The sequence below is a fragment of the Rhipicephalus sanguineus genome, chromosome 7, assembly GCF_013339695.2.
Source record: "Rhipicephalus sanguineus isolate Rsan-2018 chromosome 7, BIME_Rsan_1.4, whole genome shotgun sequence".
Classification (NCBI taxonomy): domain Eukaryota; kingdom Metazoa; phylum Arthropoda; class Arachnida; order Ixodida; family Ixodidae; genus Rhipicephalus; species Rhipicephalus sanguineus.
Genome location: NC_051182.1, coordinates 105,792,884 through 105,815,360, shown reverse-complemented (window position 1 = coordinate 105,815,360; position 22,477 = coordinate 105,792,884). Strand labels below are relative to the sequence as shown.

Genomic DNA, 22,477 nt, shown 5'->3' with positions numbered 1-22,477 from the left:
GCTTGATTCGTTCCATGACCGCCTCCCACTAACTCTAATGACAGAGAAAGCTCCTTTAATTTTTCGCAATCTTCTTATCGAATGCAAGGGTGACGCAGTGGTTAGCGTGGTCGGCGACGGAGCACCGGCACCAAAAAGCCAGCCAGCCCCTCGATGACTTGGGATACGGAGCGCTTTCAATATTGATATAAGGCGGATGATCTAATGCTCACCGCGGTCACTTTTTGTTATTTGAGTTGGGTGAAAACGACGTAAATTGTGGGGACTTTTTTTCTGTCGCTGCGTTTCTATTAAGGTTTTACATTTTTTTTTATCGGTTATGTATCTTAAGGCCCAGTTTTGACATGACACGGAGGAGAGGGGAGAGGGGGGTTAACACTTCATATCAACATGCGCACAGTGTAAGTAAACACACATTTTAGCCTAACGCTCTACATTAGGTGTTGTACATATTATATACAGGACCGGTACAGGACCGGTACATATTATATACAGGTACAGGACCGGGTTGATTGGCGGAACATGGAGAGGCCTTTGCCCTGCAGTGCACGTAGACAGGCTGATGATGATGGTGATGATGATATTATATACAACGTCTGCATTCCTCATCTATCATCATGACGCAGCAATAAATCCAGCATTTTACAAAGGACACTCTTTCACCATAAACTTAGATCTTCTGACGATGCAGTCACAAAATTAGCTTAGTGTTCTCGCATTAGAAAAGAGCGAATGACGATAGTCACACTCAGCGATGCATGAATCCCGGTTAGGCACGTGGGCACAGACTCCCGGACGGTGACGTCATTTTAGCGTCATTCTCCAAAACGGATGTCATGTCTAGTAGATCGGTTTCTGATTCGTATTCTTCTGGTCGCTTTTCCAGCTCATTCGGTCGTCGTTGTTGTTTTCTTTCTGCTTTTCAGCCATATCACGCTTGACAATTGATTGATTGATTGATTGATTGATTGATTGATTGATTGATTGATTGATTGATTGATTGATTGATTGATTGATTGATTGATTGATTGATTGATTACGGTTGCCAACTGCATTTCTTGCACTGAACACTGAAGGGACCCTTCGCTGCGTTTTTTTTTCTTTTTCATATTGCACGTGTGTTGCATTGCAGTACTGGAACGCTGAACTTGCCGCTGTGGCACAGGCGCACGCCAACCAATGCAGCTCAGAGGGGGCGCAGAAACACGACGAGGCCAATGCGAGAAAGACAGGTAAGTACGCTTGAGCGCATTCACGACACTGATGATTACACATATGTTGATCACACATACCTGAAGATTACGCAGTCCTGTTGCGCGAGTTGCAGCCATCCACAAAGCAGTAGACACCCAATGAGAAAACACTTTTTGTGGCTCAAATATGCCTCAAAACCTGATATTGCATCTTTCCGAGACGCAAAAGAAAAAAAGTGTAACATATAGCGCTGATAACAGGGCTTTTCAAATCGCCAGAATTTCTTTCAGAGCTCCTGAAGATTTATTTTCTACGTGCGATGGTTAGTTTACGCTATATAAAGGTAAACACCTGTGTTACGTGCCTTTGGTATTTTTTTATGTCCTTTATATTTTATCTGTAATGTACTTATATACTGATGGACAGTTAGATTGCGAGCGTTTTAGTCCTTTCCTCAATGAGCATCTTTTTCTCCATTTTGATAATGGTTTCTGACTAAAATTACAATTACGATTCTAATAAATTACGATTTCTGACTACTGAGTTACGATTATTTTATCATCAACATCAATAAAAAATAGAACACCTGATATGCACTATTAAGCAGCGGTATTGTTACGAGGACAAAAGAACAACAGATTAATCCAGAGTAACTAGGACAACCTGTCTAGCAGTGCTCTGAATAAAACAAGATATTTGACTTCAGCATCATGAAAATCGCCGCGCGCGTGATTGCTCTCCTATGCCTGCTTCATAGGTATACATACATAGCAATAAATCTCATTGTATATCGATTCATTCTCCTGTTCCCATGTTTTCACAACACGCTTTCACTTTTATGTGCGTACATGGTCAAAGGCAGGCATTTAACTCATCATCACTGCCTTAAGCTGTTGCATGCTGGGACAGTCTTCCGGGCTAGATTGCATCCATATCTAACCGCGAACCCTTTCGCGATCACATGATTGCGTTCTTTGATAATGTTGTATACAACTGTGTTTTACTGAACTATAATCTTACTTTTTGTTTTGTTACCTTTTCATTCAATGTTAACTTTCTCTCTGTTACTGCCTCTACTCAATGCCCTTCAGCGGGCTTGTAAGGTATTGTAAATAAATAAACTGTCGGCAAGTGCTCGTTCCGGTGAGCAGTCATCGTGGGCAACCTTTCCATCTTACTTCAATGTTATATTTTGTGCACGTTAGTTTTTTGCGTATAGTCCTCCACAATTGATTTACAAGAAGGAGGCTAGTTTTTGCCGTCTGTGTCTTTGCTGCTCAATTCTATTTGTGGCGTTTCTCCGTTTTGTGGCAATATCAAAAATGTATGAACTGTAAAACCCTTCAGCCGAAACCATTTAGTCGACAAGAGAACGGCGACAGGCGGCGGCTTTCCTTCTCTGCCTGCCTTTTATCGCTTCTATACTCCGTTTCATACGTCAAGTGCAACGCTGTGGAAGCTATGCACGAAGTTCGGTCAGCAATACGTCTAAGCCCGAGCGCCTCGTGTGTGGCCTCCGCGATGAGTTCCGGCATCGCGCAGCTGGCACTAATTGTGGAGCAGTAAGACTTTGGTCTGGGCGAGTTGGTTCATAGCAATGGGAAGGCACAGCGCAACTGAGACAATGGACAATAACACGCAACACAAACGAGCGCTGACTCTGGACTGACACGTCGAAGCGGCTATCAAGTTTGCACATGTCAAGGCCGGATCAGTGCGAAAAGTTTGAGACAGAAAAGGGCCCAATGTAGAAGAAATGTGTTGCAGTAAGACTTTGGTCTGGGCGAGTTGGTTCATAGCAATGGGAAGGCACAGCGCAACTGAGACAATGGACAAGAACACGCAACACAAACGAGCGCTGACTCTGGACTGACACGTCGAAGCGGCTATCAAGTTTGCACTTGTCAAGGCCGGATCAGTGCGAAAAGTTTGAGACAGAAAAGGGCCCAATGTAGAAGAAATGTGTTGCAGTAAGACTTTGGTCTTACTGCAACACTGTGCCTTCCCATTGCTATGAACCAACTCGCCCAGACCAAAGTCTTACTGCAACACATTTCTTCTACATTGGGCCCTTTTCTGTCTCAAACTTTTCGCACTGATCCGGCCTTGACATGTGCAAACTTGATAGCCGCTTCGACGTGTCAGTCCAGAGTCAGCGCTCGTTTGTGTTGCGTGTTCTTGTCCATTGTCTCAGTTGCGCTGTGCCTTCCCATTGCTATGAACCAACTCGCCCAGACCAAAGTCTTACTGCAACACATTTCTTCTACATTGGGCCCTTTTCTGTCTCAAACTTTTCGCACTGATCCGGCCTTGACATGTGCAAACTTGATAGCCGCTTCGACGTGTCAGTCCAGAGTCAGCGCTCGTTTGTGTTGCGTGTTCTTGTCCATTGTCTCAGTTGCGCTGTGCCTTCCCATTGCTATGAACCAACTCGCCCAGACCAAAGTCTTACTGCAACACATTTCTTCTACATTGGGCCCTTTTCTGTCTCAAACTTTTCGCACTGATCCGGCCTTGACATGTGCAAACTTGATAGCCGCTTCGACGTGTCAGTCCAGAGTCAGCGCTCGTTTGTGTTGCGTGTTCTTGTCCATTGTCTCAGTTGCGCTGTGCCTTCCCATTGTTAATTGTGGAGATCACGATACGAAAATCGAGACGCTAAGCAGGAGTGGAATGCATTTACTCAAGCAAATAGACGGGTATCAAGGTTGATGTCACACCAAAAACCACAAAACAAAACAAAACAAAACAAAAAGAAAATGTTATCATGACAGTGCTTCTACAAAATCTGGCAGCGCCAATTCACGAACACTATTGGGTAATTCGTTCCACCTTTCAATAACTCTAGGAAAACAACTGTATTTAAAGACGTTAGTGTGCGTAAAGAAATACTTTAAGTTGAGGTTGTGGTAACGTCTAGTTGAAAGAGTATTAGCGTACGAGATGTAGTCGTCTGGAGATCGCCGACAACATGAATGAAGAAATGAGTACAATAGCTTCAAGAAATCGGTGTCCCGTCTCTTGCATAGGAGAGGCACTGCCAAAGAATTCATCGCTGATGAGGGTGAAAAATTACGCTCATAGCGATGGCAAATGAAACGAACAGCGCTCCTTCGTACAGATTCCAGTATGTTAATGTCGCATGCCTTAATCGGGTTCCAGACACATGAGGCATACTCTAGTACATGGCGTGCAAGCGTTTTATACAACAGTAACTTAGTGCATTTCGGAGATTTAGATGACGTGCGTCGCAGGTAACCTAATTTTTTTAGTGCTTTGGATGTAACGTGCTCAATATGCTGCCACCACTGCATGTTGTCTGAAAAGATAACCCCAAGGTATTTGTACTCTTATGCCGGGGGATTATTCTGTTGTTGAAGGCGTACACGTGCTGCAACAGAAAGTGACTGTTAGTGAATGATACTACTACGGTTTTTTGAAAGTTAATGCGCAACTGCCAGTCAGTCACATCTGGCATCTGCCAGTCTATATATATATATATATATATATATATATATATATATATATATATATATATATATATATATATATATATATATATATATATATATATACATATATATATATATATATATATATATGTGTGTGTGTGTGTGTGTGTGTGTGTGTGTGTGTGTGTGTGTGTGTGTGTGTGTGTGTGTGTGTGTGTGTAAGCGTCAGTATTACCACATAAGTGCGTATGGCTACAATATATATTATATCTGCGTAAACAACTTCACTCTGTAACACTGTTAGTCATTGGGCGAAAGAGGGAATTTTGAGGGCTCGTTTCCTTTGTTTGACACAACCTTAATGAAAACCAGCAGATGATGAAGCCACGGAAGGTATAGGAGATAATAACTGTACTGTTTTAAGCGTACTGTAGTAATTGTGATATGGACGTGAACAAAATAAAGTGGACGAACAGACAACTTGCCGCCGCGAGGGACCGAACCTGCATCCTTCGGATTATGCGCCCGATGCTCTTACCGATTGAGCTACGGTAGCGGTCGTCCCCTCGTCCACTCTATCGGCTATATATGTGCATGCAAGCCGGGGAGTGTTAGTCAGCACCGCTCGTAATCACGACGGCATGTGTCATTGCGAGTATTTTAAATATACAAATAAAACAAATCGGCATTATGGGGCCTCCTTAGATGGCTTAGGCTCGTGCTCAAGTGCATCTTAATGTCCTGCGCCTTTCCGCCTGCCTCCTCGAGCACTTTCCAGTGACCTTTGACGCCGTGGGCCAGAGCGCAGCCTGGGAAGCCTTCAACGACGACCACAGCAAGCGGTCGTGGAACGTGCACATCGGCAACTGGTTCGCCGAGCACGCAGTCTGTCCCGTCGACAGGATCGCCTACTTCCGCGAGACGGACGACGGTGCGCACATCGGCCATTTCACACAGGTAAAGTGCCGACACAGAAAAGATAGGGACTGCAGAAATTTGGAAACGTTCATTGCGAATGTTCCGATGTCATTATTAATATACGATAGACAAGACGATGGTATACACAGAATGCGTGCCTCCAGAGGACAGGCTGAACACTTTGACGAAAATTTTGTCACCTGCCACTGGAAAAACTTACGCGATTTTCATGGCACTCATTATTTCTAGACAGGGGTGGAGGTGGGCGGTTTGGAGTAAAACAAAAAGAAAGACATTTTAGCAGCAACGGCGAAGCAATGAATGCGACAGCAACAAATTGCAATGTTAGGCCTGTACGAAGTAGGGCTAGCAGCGAACTCCATTAGGGTTCGATCTGGCGCAACTCTGCAACGCACTGCCATAAAGTAATACGGCCGCTCCAGTGAGCGAAGCGCTTTGCATGCTGTCTGTAAGTTCGACGCGAAGTAAGCAACGAGAGCACAGAACGTCCAAGGGTCTCAACCGTCTGTTGATCTTAGTTGAGATAACGTGCGCGACCGCACCCTTTTGATCAAAGTTCGCATTTGCTGCCCTAGCGAGAGTTACCCCTCTTCACAGATAATAGAATCCTTGCGAAAACTTCACGCAACGATGGAAAAGAAAATTTTACGAAGTCGCTAGACAAATTTCTTAGGCCCGCAACATCCTGTGCGCTATGTTTTAGTAACTTTGTTGAATGTTTCACAAAGCGACGAACTTGCGATGAATCGTGAAAACGCAGCCTCAGTTAGTGTTCTAGTGATCTGGTGCACCTATAACTGTTAGTCTGCAGCTAATTTAGTTGAACCCGACATTGATTGTACAGTGTACTATACAAGTTAGCCTGTATCAGGTGTTTCTTCTAAATTACATTTGCGTCATCTTCGCAGTTAATATGGGCCGACACGCAGTTCGTCGGCTGCGGCTACTCGTACTACACGCTGGACGGCGTCGAAGGTGGCAAGAAGTACCAAGGCTTTTATGTGTGCAACTACGCCCCAACGTACGTGTTCGCAGGCTGAGTGTGCATGAGCCATGGTTGTACACGTTACAGAAAGGTAACCGATCATGATTACGTCCTTCAGAAATGGAACTGATTACAGTGACTAATTACTGAGTCCCAAATGTAACTATTGAATGGCTAAAAAGTTATTTGCGGTGCTATCTGCTGATCATAGAAAAAAATGGTAACAAGATCTTAGAGACAAAGATATTGAGCTAGACATAAAATGCGTCCTTACCTCATTGGTGTAGCCAGATTGGGGGTTTAGGGGTCCACCCCCCCCTTTCTCGTCGCCCTCCAGCACACATATACGGAATGTTTACATTTAGCACGCAAACTTATATAGGCGCACACAGAGAAACACATGCACGAACACACACATGACCAGGATTTGAGGACATATGCACGTACCGCCATCTCTCGTCGGTGACTGCGGTGGCCTGCCGTAACTGAATGGGTAATAGGCGAAAAAAATTCTATCTGACGAAAAACTTAGTTGTCCAAAACGACTCCCGGTTCTATACAGTAGAGACTTATTTGAACATTCTGTAAAATTAGTGTCGCACCACAAACCGCGTGGCTTCCCGGAGTGTTTAATATTTTACAATGGGGCCCATGTGTTTCTAATGGGCGGTGTTCAATTGTCCTGGGAAGACACACGTTCTGTAGTGCAATACTGTAATTTTACCGAAACGTTCCAGTTCGTCTCTACTGTATAGAATCCCGAGTCATTTTTGATAGCTTTTTTTTTTCAATAGATATGATTTTCTTTCCCATTTCCCATTCTGTTATAGCAGGACGCCGTTGTTACCGCCAAGAGATGGCGCCACGCACAAATTTGACCAAATAATGGGAATGTAAAGAGCTTGGGGACCACCTTTCCCCTCCGAATACATTTATGACTACGCCGCTGCTCTACCTGATACCCTGATGCTTCGCAGGTATCGTAAGGGGACAGTAGCCCTAAAGCACATTAACTGAGCGGTACATTTTTGCCATTGTTTCACCATTGTGACACTCTTTTTACACAAACAGAACTTTTTTCACAATGTTATCTGTGGAATCGTTGTTCTTGGTGTAAAACCTGCGCCTAAAGTAAATTGCATGAAAATGGAGAATAGTAACCAGTGCCATCTATTCTTTCTTATCTTTTATTCACCACAAGACAGAATAAACTCGAAAGGAAAAATGTTGGCGGCAGCCAATTTCGATCTTACGTCACCGCACCCGGAAACTGAATGTCTTGCACACTGGCTTAAACTAACACCTGCCAGATAGCAGGCTTATGCATACTGGCTAAAGATATCATGCGACATCAACCTAAATTTTGACGTCACCACTTTCGTCACGCTAGGTTTGCCACTGAAAATTTTGGTCCAAGCAGCATGATGTGATAAAGGAGGGTGCAGACGCCTCATATGTACGAGGCATTGCGCGCGTTGCGTGTCTGTCTCTCTCTCTCTCACGCACACATACACACGCAAACTCACACACTCACACACACACGCGCTCACTTACACACACTCACAAACACACTCTCTCACACACACACAAACACACACGCTCACACACTCACACACACACACACACTCTCTCACACACATACAAGCACACACACTCACACACTCACACACACACACGCTCTCACACACACAAACACACACTCTCACACACTCACACACACACACGCTCACTTACACACACTCACACACACACGCGCTCACACACACAAAAACACACAATCTCACACTCACACACACACGCGCTCACTTACACACACACACACACACACTCTCACACACACACAAACACACACTCACACACACGCGCGCTCACACACACACACACAAACACAAAATCTCACACACTCACACACACGCGCGCTCACACACACACACAAACACAAAATCTCACACACTCACACACATACGCGCTCATTTGCGCACACTCACACACACACTCTCTCTCACACACATGCACACACACACAAACACACACACAAATGCCTACTGCGCGCGTCTGCCGGCCGTGACAGCGGCTGCCTCGGTTTCTTGTCGCGCAGAGCATGGAATGCAGCGTAGGCACCGCAGGCTGCTGCTGCTTGCTGGCTCGGGCGTTCAATTCGATATCACCGTGCTTAGGTGTTTTGAATTTTTAACTAACATACAACCACCACAAACCAAAATCAAGAAGAAATGAGCACGGGCAGGGCATGTAGCGAGAAGCCAAGATAACCGCTGGTCATTATAAGAAATAGACTGGATTCCGAGAAAAGGCGAACGCTCGAGGGGGGGGGGGGGTCAGAAAGTTAGGCATGTGAGATTTAAGAGGGACAGAGAGAGAAAGGTTAAGTGAAAGGCAGGGAGGTTAACCGGAAGAAAATTATCCGGTTTGCTACTCTGCACTGGAGCCCCGCCACGGTGGTCTAGTCGTTAAGTTGCTCGACTGCTGACCCGCAGGTCGCGGGATCTAATCCCGCCCGGGGGGCCGCATTTTCGGTGGAGGCGAAAATGCTAGAGGCCCGTGTACTTAGATTTAGGTGCACATTAAAGAACCCCAGTTGGTTCAAATTTCCAGAGCCCTCCACTACGGCGTCTCATAATCATATGGTGCTTTTGGGACGTTAAACCGCAATAATTAATATTACTTTGCACTGGAAAAGCGGTAAAGCGAGCAAGGAAAAAATAAAAGCGTTAAACAGTATAAATGGGGGGGGGGGGGGGGGGAACGCGCACACACTCAAGCACGGGAGTGTCATAGTCGCCTCGCTGAAGATGAGATTAAGATATCTGCGCGAATAACGTGGCCGAAGCAAGCACTGGACCGACTCGATTGGCGAAACATGGGAGAGCTTTTTGCTCTGCTGTGGGCGTAGTCGGGCTGATGATGACGATGCTGCTTTGGCGCCTCTGTCATCTTTTTGGCGCCATTTGCATCCAGCCCCCATTTACAAAAGCGCACGCGACACCGGCTACGGATAATTAAAGGGACAATTTTGTTCCCGAGCTGAGTATCCTATAGCTAATGCAATAGTAACAAGAATGAATGCTCACCATCGACTTCCCAGACGTCCTGTAAGGTCTGAAAGAGTGGGTTGGGCGCTTTGTGGTGTTTAACGTCCCAAAGACACTCAGGGTGTGAGAGACGCCGTAGTGTAGGGCTGCAGATAACATCGACCACCTGGAGTTCTTTAACGTGCACTGAAATTGTATTCCAAGACTGGATTCCAAAACAAGGCAAACGCACGAGGTGGAGACAGAAAGTTAGGTGGACAGGTAAAATTAGGACGTTTGCGGGGATAACGTGGCAGCATCAAGCACAGGACAGGGTTGAATGGCGGAACACGGAAGAGGCCTTTTCCCTGCAGTGGACGTGGTCAGGCTGATGATGATGATGATGACATGGGCTTCTAGCATTTCGCGTCCATTGAAATGCGACCGCCGCGGCCGGGATGATTTTCGGGTCACCAGCAGAGTAGGGCAACCGATATGCCACTGCGGCAGCTAGAAAGTCTGAAATTGAAAAGGCTTAAATTGCGGCCGTAGTGCTTTGTCAGATATCGACACTTTTGATTGCTTAAACCGCCAATTAGGTTAGAGTACATGGTGAAGATATAACGCCCTAGTGTACTATGCTGATATAGGTGGGTTTGGCTCAAATTTGTTATGAACGAATAAACGAAGTTTCAATAATTCCTTGGGCAGTTGTGAGGGTTATGTGAAATGACATCTAGCACCGTTCCAGGCAAGCGGTGGTTCCAGATACCATTAGGGTGGCGTTTTCAAGGAAGGTTGTTGTATGTACTGAAGACGTCCTGTGGACTTGGACATCTGTGTAGAAATGTTTCATGTATATAGTGCTTAGACATTTGTATATGTTACTGTCCTTGATTACAACACTGTACCCAACTGTTAGTAGCGTCCTCTGATGAAATAAATGTTTTCTAAACAGGATTTTGTTTCCAAGTGTTCGTAGCGTCCTCTGATGAAATAAACTTTTTCTAAACACAAGAACGAATAGTAGTGCTCATCCGGGATGGCTCACTGCTCTCCCATAGTAGAAGACGTAGAGTTTCTCACAATAATACCTAGAGGGAAATCTGGCGCCACCGTCTATGCGAATTTCTTAAGGGGCGCCGTTGCCACGATGGGAATGGCGGTATATGTGTCTGCAAGGCTTGTGTTGGCTGGTGTTGAGCGAGGCTTCGGCTAAAAAGCGGATACGACCAAGCAGGTTTTCTTGGATACGACTGCGCAAATAAAGCTTCTCTCAAAGAAAGCTTTCATAAGTGGATCTCATTCACGCGTATTATATTCTAGAATAAATGTCCACACCTGTACGGCATAACCAAACAACGAAAGAAAGAAACAGTCGATGAGCACTCGCAAATTGAACGCTGGCTTTGTCGTACGCCTTCCAAGTTTAGCGGCCGTTCGTTACTTTTCACGCTTCATAAAGTTGTACATCAACGCATAAGTTTCCCAAGTTAAATAAAGCTCGTTTCTACGCAATGAGAAAAAAATAGCTTACTACGATCTGCTTCACTACGGAATCAACTATTTTGACGCAAACAACGCCTTGAAGCCGGACGTGCCTTCGAGGTGTCCGGGCTCTTCGTGAACGATACCATTCCGAGCCAAGTTCGAAGTTCACATATCCCAGCATTCCCATGCGTACAACAGCTCGCAGCGCCAGTTTTCCCTCTAGGTAATTCTAAGAAACTGTAGGGTAGAAGCATGACCTCTGAGATGGCGGGCGCGCGCCCGCCATCTCGGAGGCCATGGTAGAGGACTCATAGTATTTTAAATCGTCAACCATTTTCCCACACACAGAAGCTCTGGCATCGCCTTATGGGCTGTAGTGAAGCCAGCGCTTGCCCACCTTTTATATCGGAAACATGCTGTTCTCGCGTGATGCCCAGGTAGAGATGAACATGTTTCGCTCTGTCATATAAGAGCTAGGTTAATACCACAATAAAAGATCGTTGTTCCCGACGAAAGTAACATGTCGAGATGAGTGTGGATGACCCAATAAAGTATGGTATGGATGGACGCCACTAAAAATGACCCAGAAATTCGAGGTCTATTGAGGAAACCAGTCGCACAAAAACAGCCATTGAGCGGTATCTGTCCGAAAAATTTTCCCGTATTCACCTCGTGGGGCATGCCCTTTTTTTCGCTGTAGCCTAACGTCCATACGTCCGCCGAAACCGGTATCGAGCCCGCGACTTTCGGGTCAGCAGCCCAGCAGCAGCCGCCTATACCACCGCAGCGGCTTCTTTTTGTCCCATCCGTTAAAATTTGCGAGGGCCACAAAGCTTTCTACCAGCCTTCCGAGTCTGCTGGTGTGTCGCTGTAGAAATGTTATGGCGTTATTTGCGGATTGACTGCTTGTAACGTAACCTCACTACGCACCGAGTGTGCCAGCAAATAAACCTTCTTACATGCTGGGCAATCACACAGTTAAAATAATTGTTGCACGCCGGCGTTCATGTACCCTGGTGTATTTCTTTGTTTGACATTGCGTTTCTTCACGCTGCCGAAGCGGATCTCAGAGGCCGCGTAGAAAGAAACGCGCGGTTCAGGTCTGCTCCGCCAGGTGTCGCAACGATCCGAGCTGCTCACAAGAAAACTGTGCTTTTTTAATGAACTCATTCATTATTTATCATTTATCCTGAGAGTTCATTGGCCCTTACCTTAAGCAGACTGATGCTCCGACATCATATTATATAATACAGCTCTTAACTGCAGCGAATGTAATACCCTCGTTGAGGGCCTTTAGGGTTATTTTGAATAATAAAAAAAGAACAATCGATTTGGTACCAGTTTTGTCTTTTTTTTAAACGGAGCTGTTTATGCTCTCCGTTCTGCTGGTTGACGTCACCAGAAAACTATCATCATCACGAACGGTCTCTACCTTATATGACAACTCGCGTCGCCAAGCACCTGGCATAGCTGCGCCTAGCGCGTGCAACGCAATAACTCAACCGGCGCGCGCTCATTGCCTTTACAAATTAGGACCATGTTAATTAAACCTTACCAATTAGGACATAGCTAAACAATAACGAGCTAATTAAGACCATACTAATTATTACCATACTTTGCCAACGGGGATCGCGTTAATTAAAACCACGTTAAGACCTGCTAATGAAGGCGTACTAGTTAATGTCATGAATTAGCGTTATGCTAGTTATGACCATGCCGATTAAGACTGTGCTAATTAAGGTCATGCTAATTAAGAACTTACTAAATAGGTTCTTGCTAATTAAGTCCTTGCTAACTATGATATTGCCAATAATCTAGATCAGCCACAAGTTACGCTGTTAGTCCAGCCTTGCACTACTAGAGAAAGCTGCCCACGTTTTTACAAGACTGAACATTCGAAAAACCGGAAGTAAGGGCTCGACCGGAAGTATTTAGAAAGGAAACAAGAGTAGCACTCGGCGCTCGTGGCACTGGAAGCTTTATCTGTTCCGCCAAACTTTATCTGTTCCGAAACTTTATCTGTTCAACTCTTTCTGTGCATTGCCGGTCTTATATATTTTTTTGCTACTCTTACATTGCAGAGGAAACGTATTCTCCCTGCCCGTCTACCAAGCAGGACCAACGTGCATGGCGTGCCCCGACGGACTTGTGTGCGAACGTTTCAGCGGCCTTTGCGCGGTACGTTTCGGTCGTTGACGTTTCGTGTTTTCGTGGCTGCGAAAATGCATGATTGATTGGCTGTGGCCTTGAACTCCTTGGCCAGAGGTCACGGGTTCGACTGTGGCCGTTTCACTAAGAAGAGGGCAATTATTCAGAAAAACGATAGCGATTCGTGCATTGGAGCGCTAGTTAGACAAGAATGCCGATCTTAATCCGCAGAGAGAGAGAGAGAGTGAACGTCTTTGTTCGAGAAGAGAGTTTAGGAGAGGCGTCCTTAGTTCAGAATGCCTTGATCTCGGAGCCTCACACAAGAGCGTTCCCTACAAGCATCCGCGCCTGCTACAGGAAATCAACACCTGGGATATAACCTTACAATAATAATCGTTGAGGTTCGGCGCCCCCAAAACCACATTATGATTGTGAGAGACGCTTAAGTTAATTTCGACCACCCGAGATTCTACAATGAGCAGCTAAATCTAAGCACTCGAGCCCCTGGCATTTTGCCTCTATTTTGCACAGCTGCCTAGTCACTGTGGAATTCAGGGAAATGATCAAGCGGATGCAGCTGCCCGATCCGCTCATGACGGTGTCAGCAGTGTCACCATTCCCCTGTCAAGATCGGACACCGCAAGAGAACTTCGTATGCTAGCTCGTCGCATAACGTTGGACTTGTGGAAGTCATCATTACATTTACAAGTGCACGGCTGCATGCCTTGGACCATGCCTGTTCGTATATTATTGGAATGGCTGAGAGCCCGTCGTGTGAATTCTGCGGGTGCAGCGAAACAGTCGCGCACCTTCTCTGTGAGTGCACCCGCTTCAACTCCGAAAGAGCGGCCCTCTCAGCCGCACTGAGCCAGCTGGACAACCGCCCTCTCACGGAGAACAAAATCCTAGGGCCCTGGCCTACCTGGTCTTCAGCACGAGCCGCTCTGAGGGCGTTGTTGCGGTTTCTCCACGCAACCGGACTCAATGTCAAACTGTGACTGCTGGAAGAAAATGGTGCTCTGTAGTACTTGGACTGCGGTTATGACTTCGTTTTGTTTTGTTTTGTTTTGTTGTATTTTGTCGCGTGCTGTCGTCACAAACTCTTCTTCTCTTTCATTCTTTTTATCCCATTTCCCATTTCATTTCATTTCATATCCCATTTCATTTGCAGGGTAGCAAACCGGAGACTGCTTCTGGTTAACCTCCCTGTCTTTCCTTTCTCCCTCTATTCTCTCTCTTCTTTGCCACAGCCGGAATTTCATCCCTCGACTTTTAGGCCAGCAGTCAGTGAGGTGTAGCCTTTCGTTTTGATACTCGCTGACGTCGAAAATGTGATAACGCTATAGCAATGTAACGTGCAGTTAGTATGTCATGTGGCGAGCTAATCTACCGTACGCGCAACTACACGTGTGTCGTGAACACCTTCTTGGTGAACACGCGTAATGAACCATTAGGAGCAGCTGTGTCGACGAAAGGAATTTTAATTGACCACATCTTTCCGTTGCACCGCTTGTTTATTTTTTCTTCATCATTACGTCATGGCCTCCAACACTGCAAAGCTATCCAGCCTTCCTTCTTCTCGACAATGTGGAAAGTCACGAAATGCACTTCGAGAAAATGTCCACCGCACAGATGTGCTGGTGGTGAGGGTTCAGGGCAGTTTGGTGCAGCCGCCATGTCCAATGCCGCATCGAATATGGAGTCGTGGTGGTTATTATATCAGAGAAGACATAGAGATAATGCAACGTGCGCCAGTTTAACATAAGGTAAAGTGAAAAAAGCCAGTTCCTGACAATTCCACGTGGCTACCAACCTTCTGGGGTCTCGAATTAGCTCGAACACGAGACACTTTTCGTAGTATTCGTATAGCAAATTATTTGATTTGTATACATACAAGCACAAGGACACAGAGAATAGAGGGAGAGAGCAAACTGGCAACTGCCATCAGAAGGGGCACAACGCCTGCCTGCTCTTTCGGGAAGAGGGACGAGGAAAGGAAGTTAGGAGGATAAAAAGAGGAAAGGAGAAAGGAAAGTGAAGAAAAATATTGACGAAGACTTGGACAAAAATAGGTAATCGTATAGCAAAATGCGGTCGCAGGTCAGCCGCACATCACATGTGAATGAACATACTTGATGTTCCAGCCCTTATCATTACTTATTGGTCATGGCTGACCCTGGCCCCTGGAATTAGCGTTTTAATTTCGTTTCATGGCTGGTTAACAAAAAAAATTCATGCAGTCTCAATTATCCTTGAAATGCGCTAAGAAGTTCAGAACGATGAAAAATGTATATGACGCGTCTTTGAAGCTGTTATACCTTGATCTATGGTCATATCGGAGATGCCGTCCGTAAATTTCTTGCATTTCGTTTTTTCTGTGGTTGACATAGCAACATTTTGACATCTTTCTGCTTTCGCGCATCGTCCGTTATATAAGGTATGCCTGTGAATCAAACCCTCTCTTTTCTCCATATCGACAGTGTCCCTTAACGCGTCGTCACTTTTGTACGGCAATATGAAAGTAAACCAACAATACTCTAGCGTCGAACACTTGGAACACAAAGCGAGCTGAAGGCGCTGGAAAGGTCCGGCTACACAGCTCACGTAGTTCAATGATTATTAGTGGTACTAGGACCGAGTGACATTCTTGTTTCTCTTCCAAGCAAGTTGAAGCACTTCCGGTTTGTTTTTGATCCAGGAAACATTCCAGAAGTTGAAGTCGACTTGAACGTGGGTAGTTCGGTTAATATCTTAAGCAAATAGGCGCACTATTGAATTCAGGACAAGGCAAAAGGAAGTCGACAAAGCGACGACACAAAGTGCGCTTTGTGTCGTCGGTTCCTTCCTTTTGTCCTTGTTCCCATAGGGCGCCTATTCTTTACAGATCGATGTTCTGGTGAAGTTGAGTTATATTTTGGGCACAAATGATATCCGAACATAACTTACTAAAATAAGTGTCAATTAACTGCCAGGATAATTGCCGAAAATTTCTCGATTGAGTTCATTAAAAGCTTGCTCGCAGCCATGGTCATTCCGGCACCTGGAGGATGAGATTCTCAATCACGCTTTTGAGATCCGCTTCCGCAGTGCGACGAACACGGAAGTAGACCCATGGTATACACCAAGGTAGACGAACGCCCACGTGCGAGAGCCACTACCCGACACCTAAGTCAGGGATTAGGGTCGCCTCCAGAATTTCTTAAAACACATTCTCTTAGGCCACATTGCGATTAGGTGTTGTTTCGGGCAAAACACCGTGTCACTCTGAATTTGTGGTGCCTCCGCCGTCCTACTTTATAGTCTGATACTTACGCCCTTAAATACACATATTCGTTCCTTGCAGATCCCGTGACCTGTACGACGCACACGACGCCGAAATGTCGCACCTGGCCATGTCCACCAGCCGGAAGCCCATTTCTTCAAACTCGTTCTCGTCACGTGCACTCCGACCATAATCAATATTTCGACATTATCCGAAAATTTGCAAATGCATGCGGCTCATGGCTAGTCATCTACATTCATAAAGAGTATACGTAATGCTGCAGCGACGCAAAGTGAAAGGAAGCTAACCGTACGGAACGTGGGAAACGTCTAGCCTTTTCTTGTCACCTGTTTTGTTTCTCACACAATAGAAACTGGTTGTTGATACGTGTCCGCAAGTTTCTGCCAGTAAACACCCATGTACGAACTAGTGGTACTCACCTTGTTTCAGCACTCTTACAAACAAATGGCGCCCTTTTACATTGGCGAATGTGCGGCCACGTGGGAGCAATAGACATTTTTCAAGGAATCCCAGAGCGCACCGCGGGGGCGCGGAGCACCATGGGAAAAGTGTGTACGCCGAGTGAGCCGAATGCTCGGTAGCCCGCTGCCCGTTGGCGCCGAGGAGGCACGAAACGAAAAGAACGCGTCGCCGCTTCTTGACTATTCTTGCAACTTAATAATACACATGCTTGAACGCATCTGCATGTTATATGTACGCATGAAATGTGAAAGGGACAACGCAGTCAGCGTAGATATTACCATGCGAGTGTATATCAGATGTAATGCGGGAAGCGCTATATCGCATGCCAATACCGTCAAAACGCATTATCATGAACAGTATGGGTTGGAACACAGAATTCATGTTTGTTCAACAGCTGTAATGTACTGATAAGAATATCATGGGGTGCGTGACCGCTTGAGCATTTAGTGTTTTGAACACTTTTGGCGATTGCCAACTGCGTTTAGCCGGTATGCACTTTAATAGACAATTTCCGTGTTCCATCTCATACTGCCCACAACCATACATATCTGCCACATAGCCACCTGTGAGCTAACGCGGGAAAACACATCCAACATTGGTAAAATGCAACACCTGCAGTCAGTGTCAACGAACGGTGGTATCGTTTGTTACCTATGGTACGAGCAACGCGCGTGCTGTCTTCTCAATGTGTCTTATCTTACTAAACACCGACTATACTCTCTCGCGTAATCTATAAATTTCGAACCTCACCTTGAGCTCTTCAACAGTGTCGATTGACGTAGATTCCAAATAGATACGCGAATTGCATCGAGCGCTCCTGGACTTCATTTGGGAAACCAAGTGATGGTATCTTAGTTATATTCGCCGTAGGGCATACTAGCGCCAAAAAAAAAGAAGATTACACTTCGGAACCGCTCTGCTGGCCCAACAGTGGCACGCGGAAACGCTAGAGAGATGGTCGCTTGAGTTTTTGTGCCGCACATGGCGTTTTTCAAGGCAGCAGCTTCTCATGAGGCACTTAAGGCTTTCGTCTTAAAATAATATCTGGGGTTTTACGTGCCAAAACGACTATATAGTTATGAGGCACGCCGAATTGCAGGGCTCCGGAAATTTCGACCATCTGGGTTTCTTAACGCGCAGTTAAACCTAAGTACACGGGACTCGGGCATTTCGCCTCCATTTAAATATTACCGTCGCGGTTGAGACGAAACCCGCATCTCTCTGGTCGGCGGCCCAACACCGTAACCAGTGCACCACCGCGGCGACTGAGACGTTCTCGTATAAAACAAAATAAACATTCTTTGTGCTGAGGGCTTGCTGAATATAAGGCCTCTGCTCCAAAGCAAAGCACTTTTACCACTGGGCTGAACAACGACGCCTGCAAAATATGTAAATATACAATATTAACCACATGACCGCGTCGTAGTGGCGCTACAGAGCAACTACGGAAGAACACTTTCTACAAAAACTTCCTTAATTTTTTGCGGTGACGGAATAAAACCCCTTCGTAGAGCCAACATTGCACGCACCACCATAATTCCGATTTCGCGAAAATTTAATGCCAAACACGCGTTTCGGGGGCTGCGGGATGCGTCTGCCGTTGCGTCGTTCCAGACGCTGACGAACGCAATAAAGAAGATAGAAGACGACGTGCCGGTACCGCCTGGCAAAAACATTGCAAAGAACGCCGCAAGTACGGAACCATGGTGCTTAGCACAATAAAACTATGCGCTTACGCACCACAAGACAACTACCAAGATTATCAAGTGCGGAACATTTTAGGGGCGCGGCTGTCGTATGCTATCATCTGTCATCTCATGTCGTCGCTTGGCGTCACGCAGGCCAAACCATGTATAGTATAGCCACCTGTAGTATGGTATAGCATGGGAGGGGGAAAGGGAAGTGCGAGTAAGGGAAAGGAGAATGGGAGAGGGTGAAGCATATGCTTGGCTCTGCTATACCTGCGCCTGAGTGACGCAGGCGCGGGTATATATAATGGCATCTTCGGCTGAGCCGCACTGGGCACCGTGGCGGTGGAAGGGAAGTTACGTCAAACACCGCCCGAGTTTCAGGCCCCGCTACGGCCCAGACGAACGTGTGAGCCAGGGAACTCGAATCTGCGACAGCAGCGCCGTCTGCGAGACGCGCACAGCAGTCGAAATTCAGCAGACGACATTTTGCAACGGCGGATTTGCACTGGAATTGAGAACGCGAACGACGGAAAACCAGACGATTAGAGACGCTTGCGAGACGCTGTGCGTCCAGCGTGAACTCGCCTGCTCTACACGCGCTTTTGCTGCGTCAGTTTTGCACAAACTCGACGAAGGTTGGTAGTTTCTGCATCGTCTTTGCTCTCTGGTGAAATCCCGACAGCAAAGTAGCCTTGTGTGAGCACGCCGGACGATTTACAGCGCACGCATGTTTTACCTCCAGTCAGGCCGTGTTCTGCTGCAGCGCCAGCTGTAATTGCGCCTGCATTGATGGAACGTCGCAGCGTCGTCTGCCAGCGCGCGCTGAACCACGGGATTGCACCACGCTCAACCGTCGATCTCCGCGGTGGCGCGGTGGCGTGCACTCGTGTCGTGGCCGGCCCAGCCGAACATGCGGCACCCGCACGCGTGGTGCCCAGACGAACGTACGGCACCGCACGAGTGCGCAGAATACGCCACGAGTGCCGCCAGCCGAAGATGCCATAATAGCCATTCATACTATAGTATAGCAATGAGTAGAAATTGGTAGTGAGGGTGAGCAGGACTGACGTCACGATGAGGAGGAGGGAAGTAAAGCATAGCATAGCCGTGAATCAAGAGGCAAGTGACAGTGAGGAGGCGAGATGTGAGGGTGAGGAAAGTAATGCATATAGCATGTCGTGTACAGTACAATACAGCGAGGAGGTGGGAAAGGGAAGTAAGGGTGTTGAGGAGGGGAGAGGGCGCTACAGCATCACAAATGAAGGCTTCCTTTGCCGCCATGGACGCCGAGCCGGCTGCATGTTTGGAACGCCAGCGTCGCCGAAGGGTAGGGGAATTATACTGCTCTGCATTTCGTGCAACTTCTACCTCGAGTGCAACTGCATACGTTTTTCTGGCCTGTGTTGTCGACGAAAAGTGCAACGAGAAGTAGCTAATCACTTTTGCGACCACATCAATGTTCTGAGGCGGACACTTAAGAGAACTCGCAGGAAAATGCACATTCCACCAAACAGGACAAAACACCCTGGTTGAACGGAGTAACGAGTCGAAGTTTTGAACTTGGCTTCGTTTGATCGCAAAACATATCGGGTACGCTTCAAGTGAAAAGCTCCCATAGCGCTGCCCCTTAATGTGAACGCTCGGGAAAAAGAAACTTCTATATAGCGCTGGAACTGAAAGGCTGACCTGTTATCGTCAAGCGCCGTGAGAACTACACGTTAAGTGTCACGTCCCATTCTTCGACCAGACTTCGGCGTACCACTTCGAACTAGGTGTCGCTGCGTTAGGACATTGACTGAGACTCCTGCGTACAGAAAACAGTCATATACCTTCGCAACATATGCCACTTTGTATCCACATTTTCACGGTGCCAACGGCGCATGCGCCCGGGAAAAACGCGAAACGCTTCGGTAGGGTCTCTGACACCTTTCAGTCTCGGAGGCTTTTGTTCTGGCGATCCCGGTAGCCCCGGATCACTCCGGAAAGCTCCGCCCCCCCCCCCCCCCCACTACCAATACTGCAGAGGGCAGCACATCGACACGAAAAAGACGGATTTCGGGTGGGCGTGTTTACACAACACCACAGTGCTTCCCACGGCGACAAACACTAAGAATTTCGGTCGCGTCTTGTATTACAACAAGACTGCTAGTTTGCCAAGTTGGAGCAAGTAATTCTTAATGGTACTAAGCGCGAACACTAGACAGAGGATAGGCGAGGGAACACGCGCTACCTCGTTGTTCTCTCGCCTGCCTTGTGTCTAGCGTTCGCGCTTGGTACCATTATGAATGACATGTATTACAGGCTCTCGTAAGGGCGCAAGACAAAGATCGAGAGGTGATAAGGCTTCGGCACGTAATATGCAAGTAATATATATCCACGAAGAATTTCTGAATTTTCTGCGTAGCGTAAACGCTATAAATGTCGTATAATGTCTCTGTTGCAATGCATAGTTAACATTGTGGTGGGCATTCTCATTATTATTTCTTTATTTACACGCGTAAAGACAGTCATCTCTCGCAACTTGAAGGGCCAGTCTCGCAGCCGATTTTAACCGAAGTACAACTGTCACAAACGATCGCGTTATAAAGCGCGCGCGAGGCCGCTTTCAAGCTGGCTACGAGACAGAACGGCGCGAACCGCTCGCCCAAGAAGCGAAAAGACGAAAAAAAACAAGCATCAAAAGACGCCGGCGCGCCGCATCCTCCTCACCCACTCGAGCCAGACGCCGTAAACACGATCGAACGCCTGGCAAGGCCTGGATCTTTCTAGAAGGAGAGGGTGACGCATCCGCGAGCGATGCCGTCGCGATTCGAACATACGAGAAAGCTCTCGCCCTTTCCCCAGGCTTAGCTGTACCTGCATCGCAGAAGAAACATCCCGACACTTCTAGAAACCGGGGAAGAAGGGATAAAAGCGTGCAAACGACGAGGCCAGTCAGTCAGTGAAAGGGAGTCGAGAAGTCAGTGAGCGAGTCAGTCGGCCCGGTGATGGTGAAGTTACGCTAAGTGTGGCTCCGTTAGCCAAAGAAGGACGGGTTTATGATGGTGTGTGGTCAGTCGGTCGTGGATCTGGAAGAAATCCGATGACGACGCCGTGTGAGCCGTGGACAAGTCACGACGACGGTTGAGCTACGACGATCAACGCTGGAGCTGGCGTGAGTGTTTCCTTGAAGAGAAGCATTCGTTACCGTCCAAGTATTGTGGACTGGATACGCCACTATCTATTCAGGACTTTAACGGTCATCGAATAGTTTAATGCATGTGATTGCATTGGTTGCCGTGTGATCTGTTTGTTTAGCTCCCGTTGTGTAAACACCATCTGAGTTATATTGTGAAGTTGTAACTGGTACCAGCCGAGTGTGCACGTGTTTGTGTTATTTGTATTGCCTTAACTGAGAATATATTTCGTTTTCGTTTGTGTTACGACTCTCGGCTCTGACTCGGTCTTGGACCACAACCGGCGTTCGCTGGCGCACCAAGGACCAACTCTAAATTGTCCGCGCTTTCGTGGTGCGTTTTCGAAGGGCCGTGACGCCAGCCCTTAGAATCCGCCCGGCGATTGCCGTCCCGATTAACGGGATCAGGGACAATTATTCTGGCGTCCGCGACACAGGACCTTTTGGTGCACAGTGTGTCCAAAGTAGGGAGAAAGAGCCTTGAGACGTTGATAGTGCTTGCGAACGATTTTGAGTGTTGCACCGCGTTCTCGCTAACCTGTGTGCAGAGAGTGTTTGTAATTCGAAGTTAAGCAAGAGATTTGTGCATCGCGGCAAGGGTTTTGTTTGACGCGCGATGCAGCTGGAT

General features: G+C 46.9%; 1 protein-coding gene across 1 annotated transcript; it reads left to right on the top strand.

Annotated features, from left to right (window-relative positions):
* Positions 1-4,432: 4,432 nt before the first annotated feature.
* LOC119398899 (CRISP/Allergen/PR-1-like) lies at positions 4,433-13,286 on the top strand. The gene is made up of 4 exons (XM_049417464.1): positions 4,433-4,448; positions 5,425-5,603; positions 6,494-6,606; positions 13,172-13,286. The coding sequence occupies exons 1-4, from the start codon at positions 4,433-4,435 to the stop codon at positions 13,284-13,286; spliced, it is 423 nt and encodes a 140-aa protein (XP_049273421.1).
* The last annotated feature ends 9,191 nt before the right edge of the window (positions 13,287-22,477 follow it).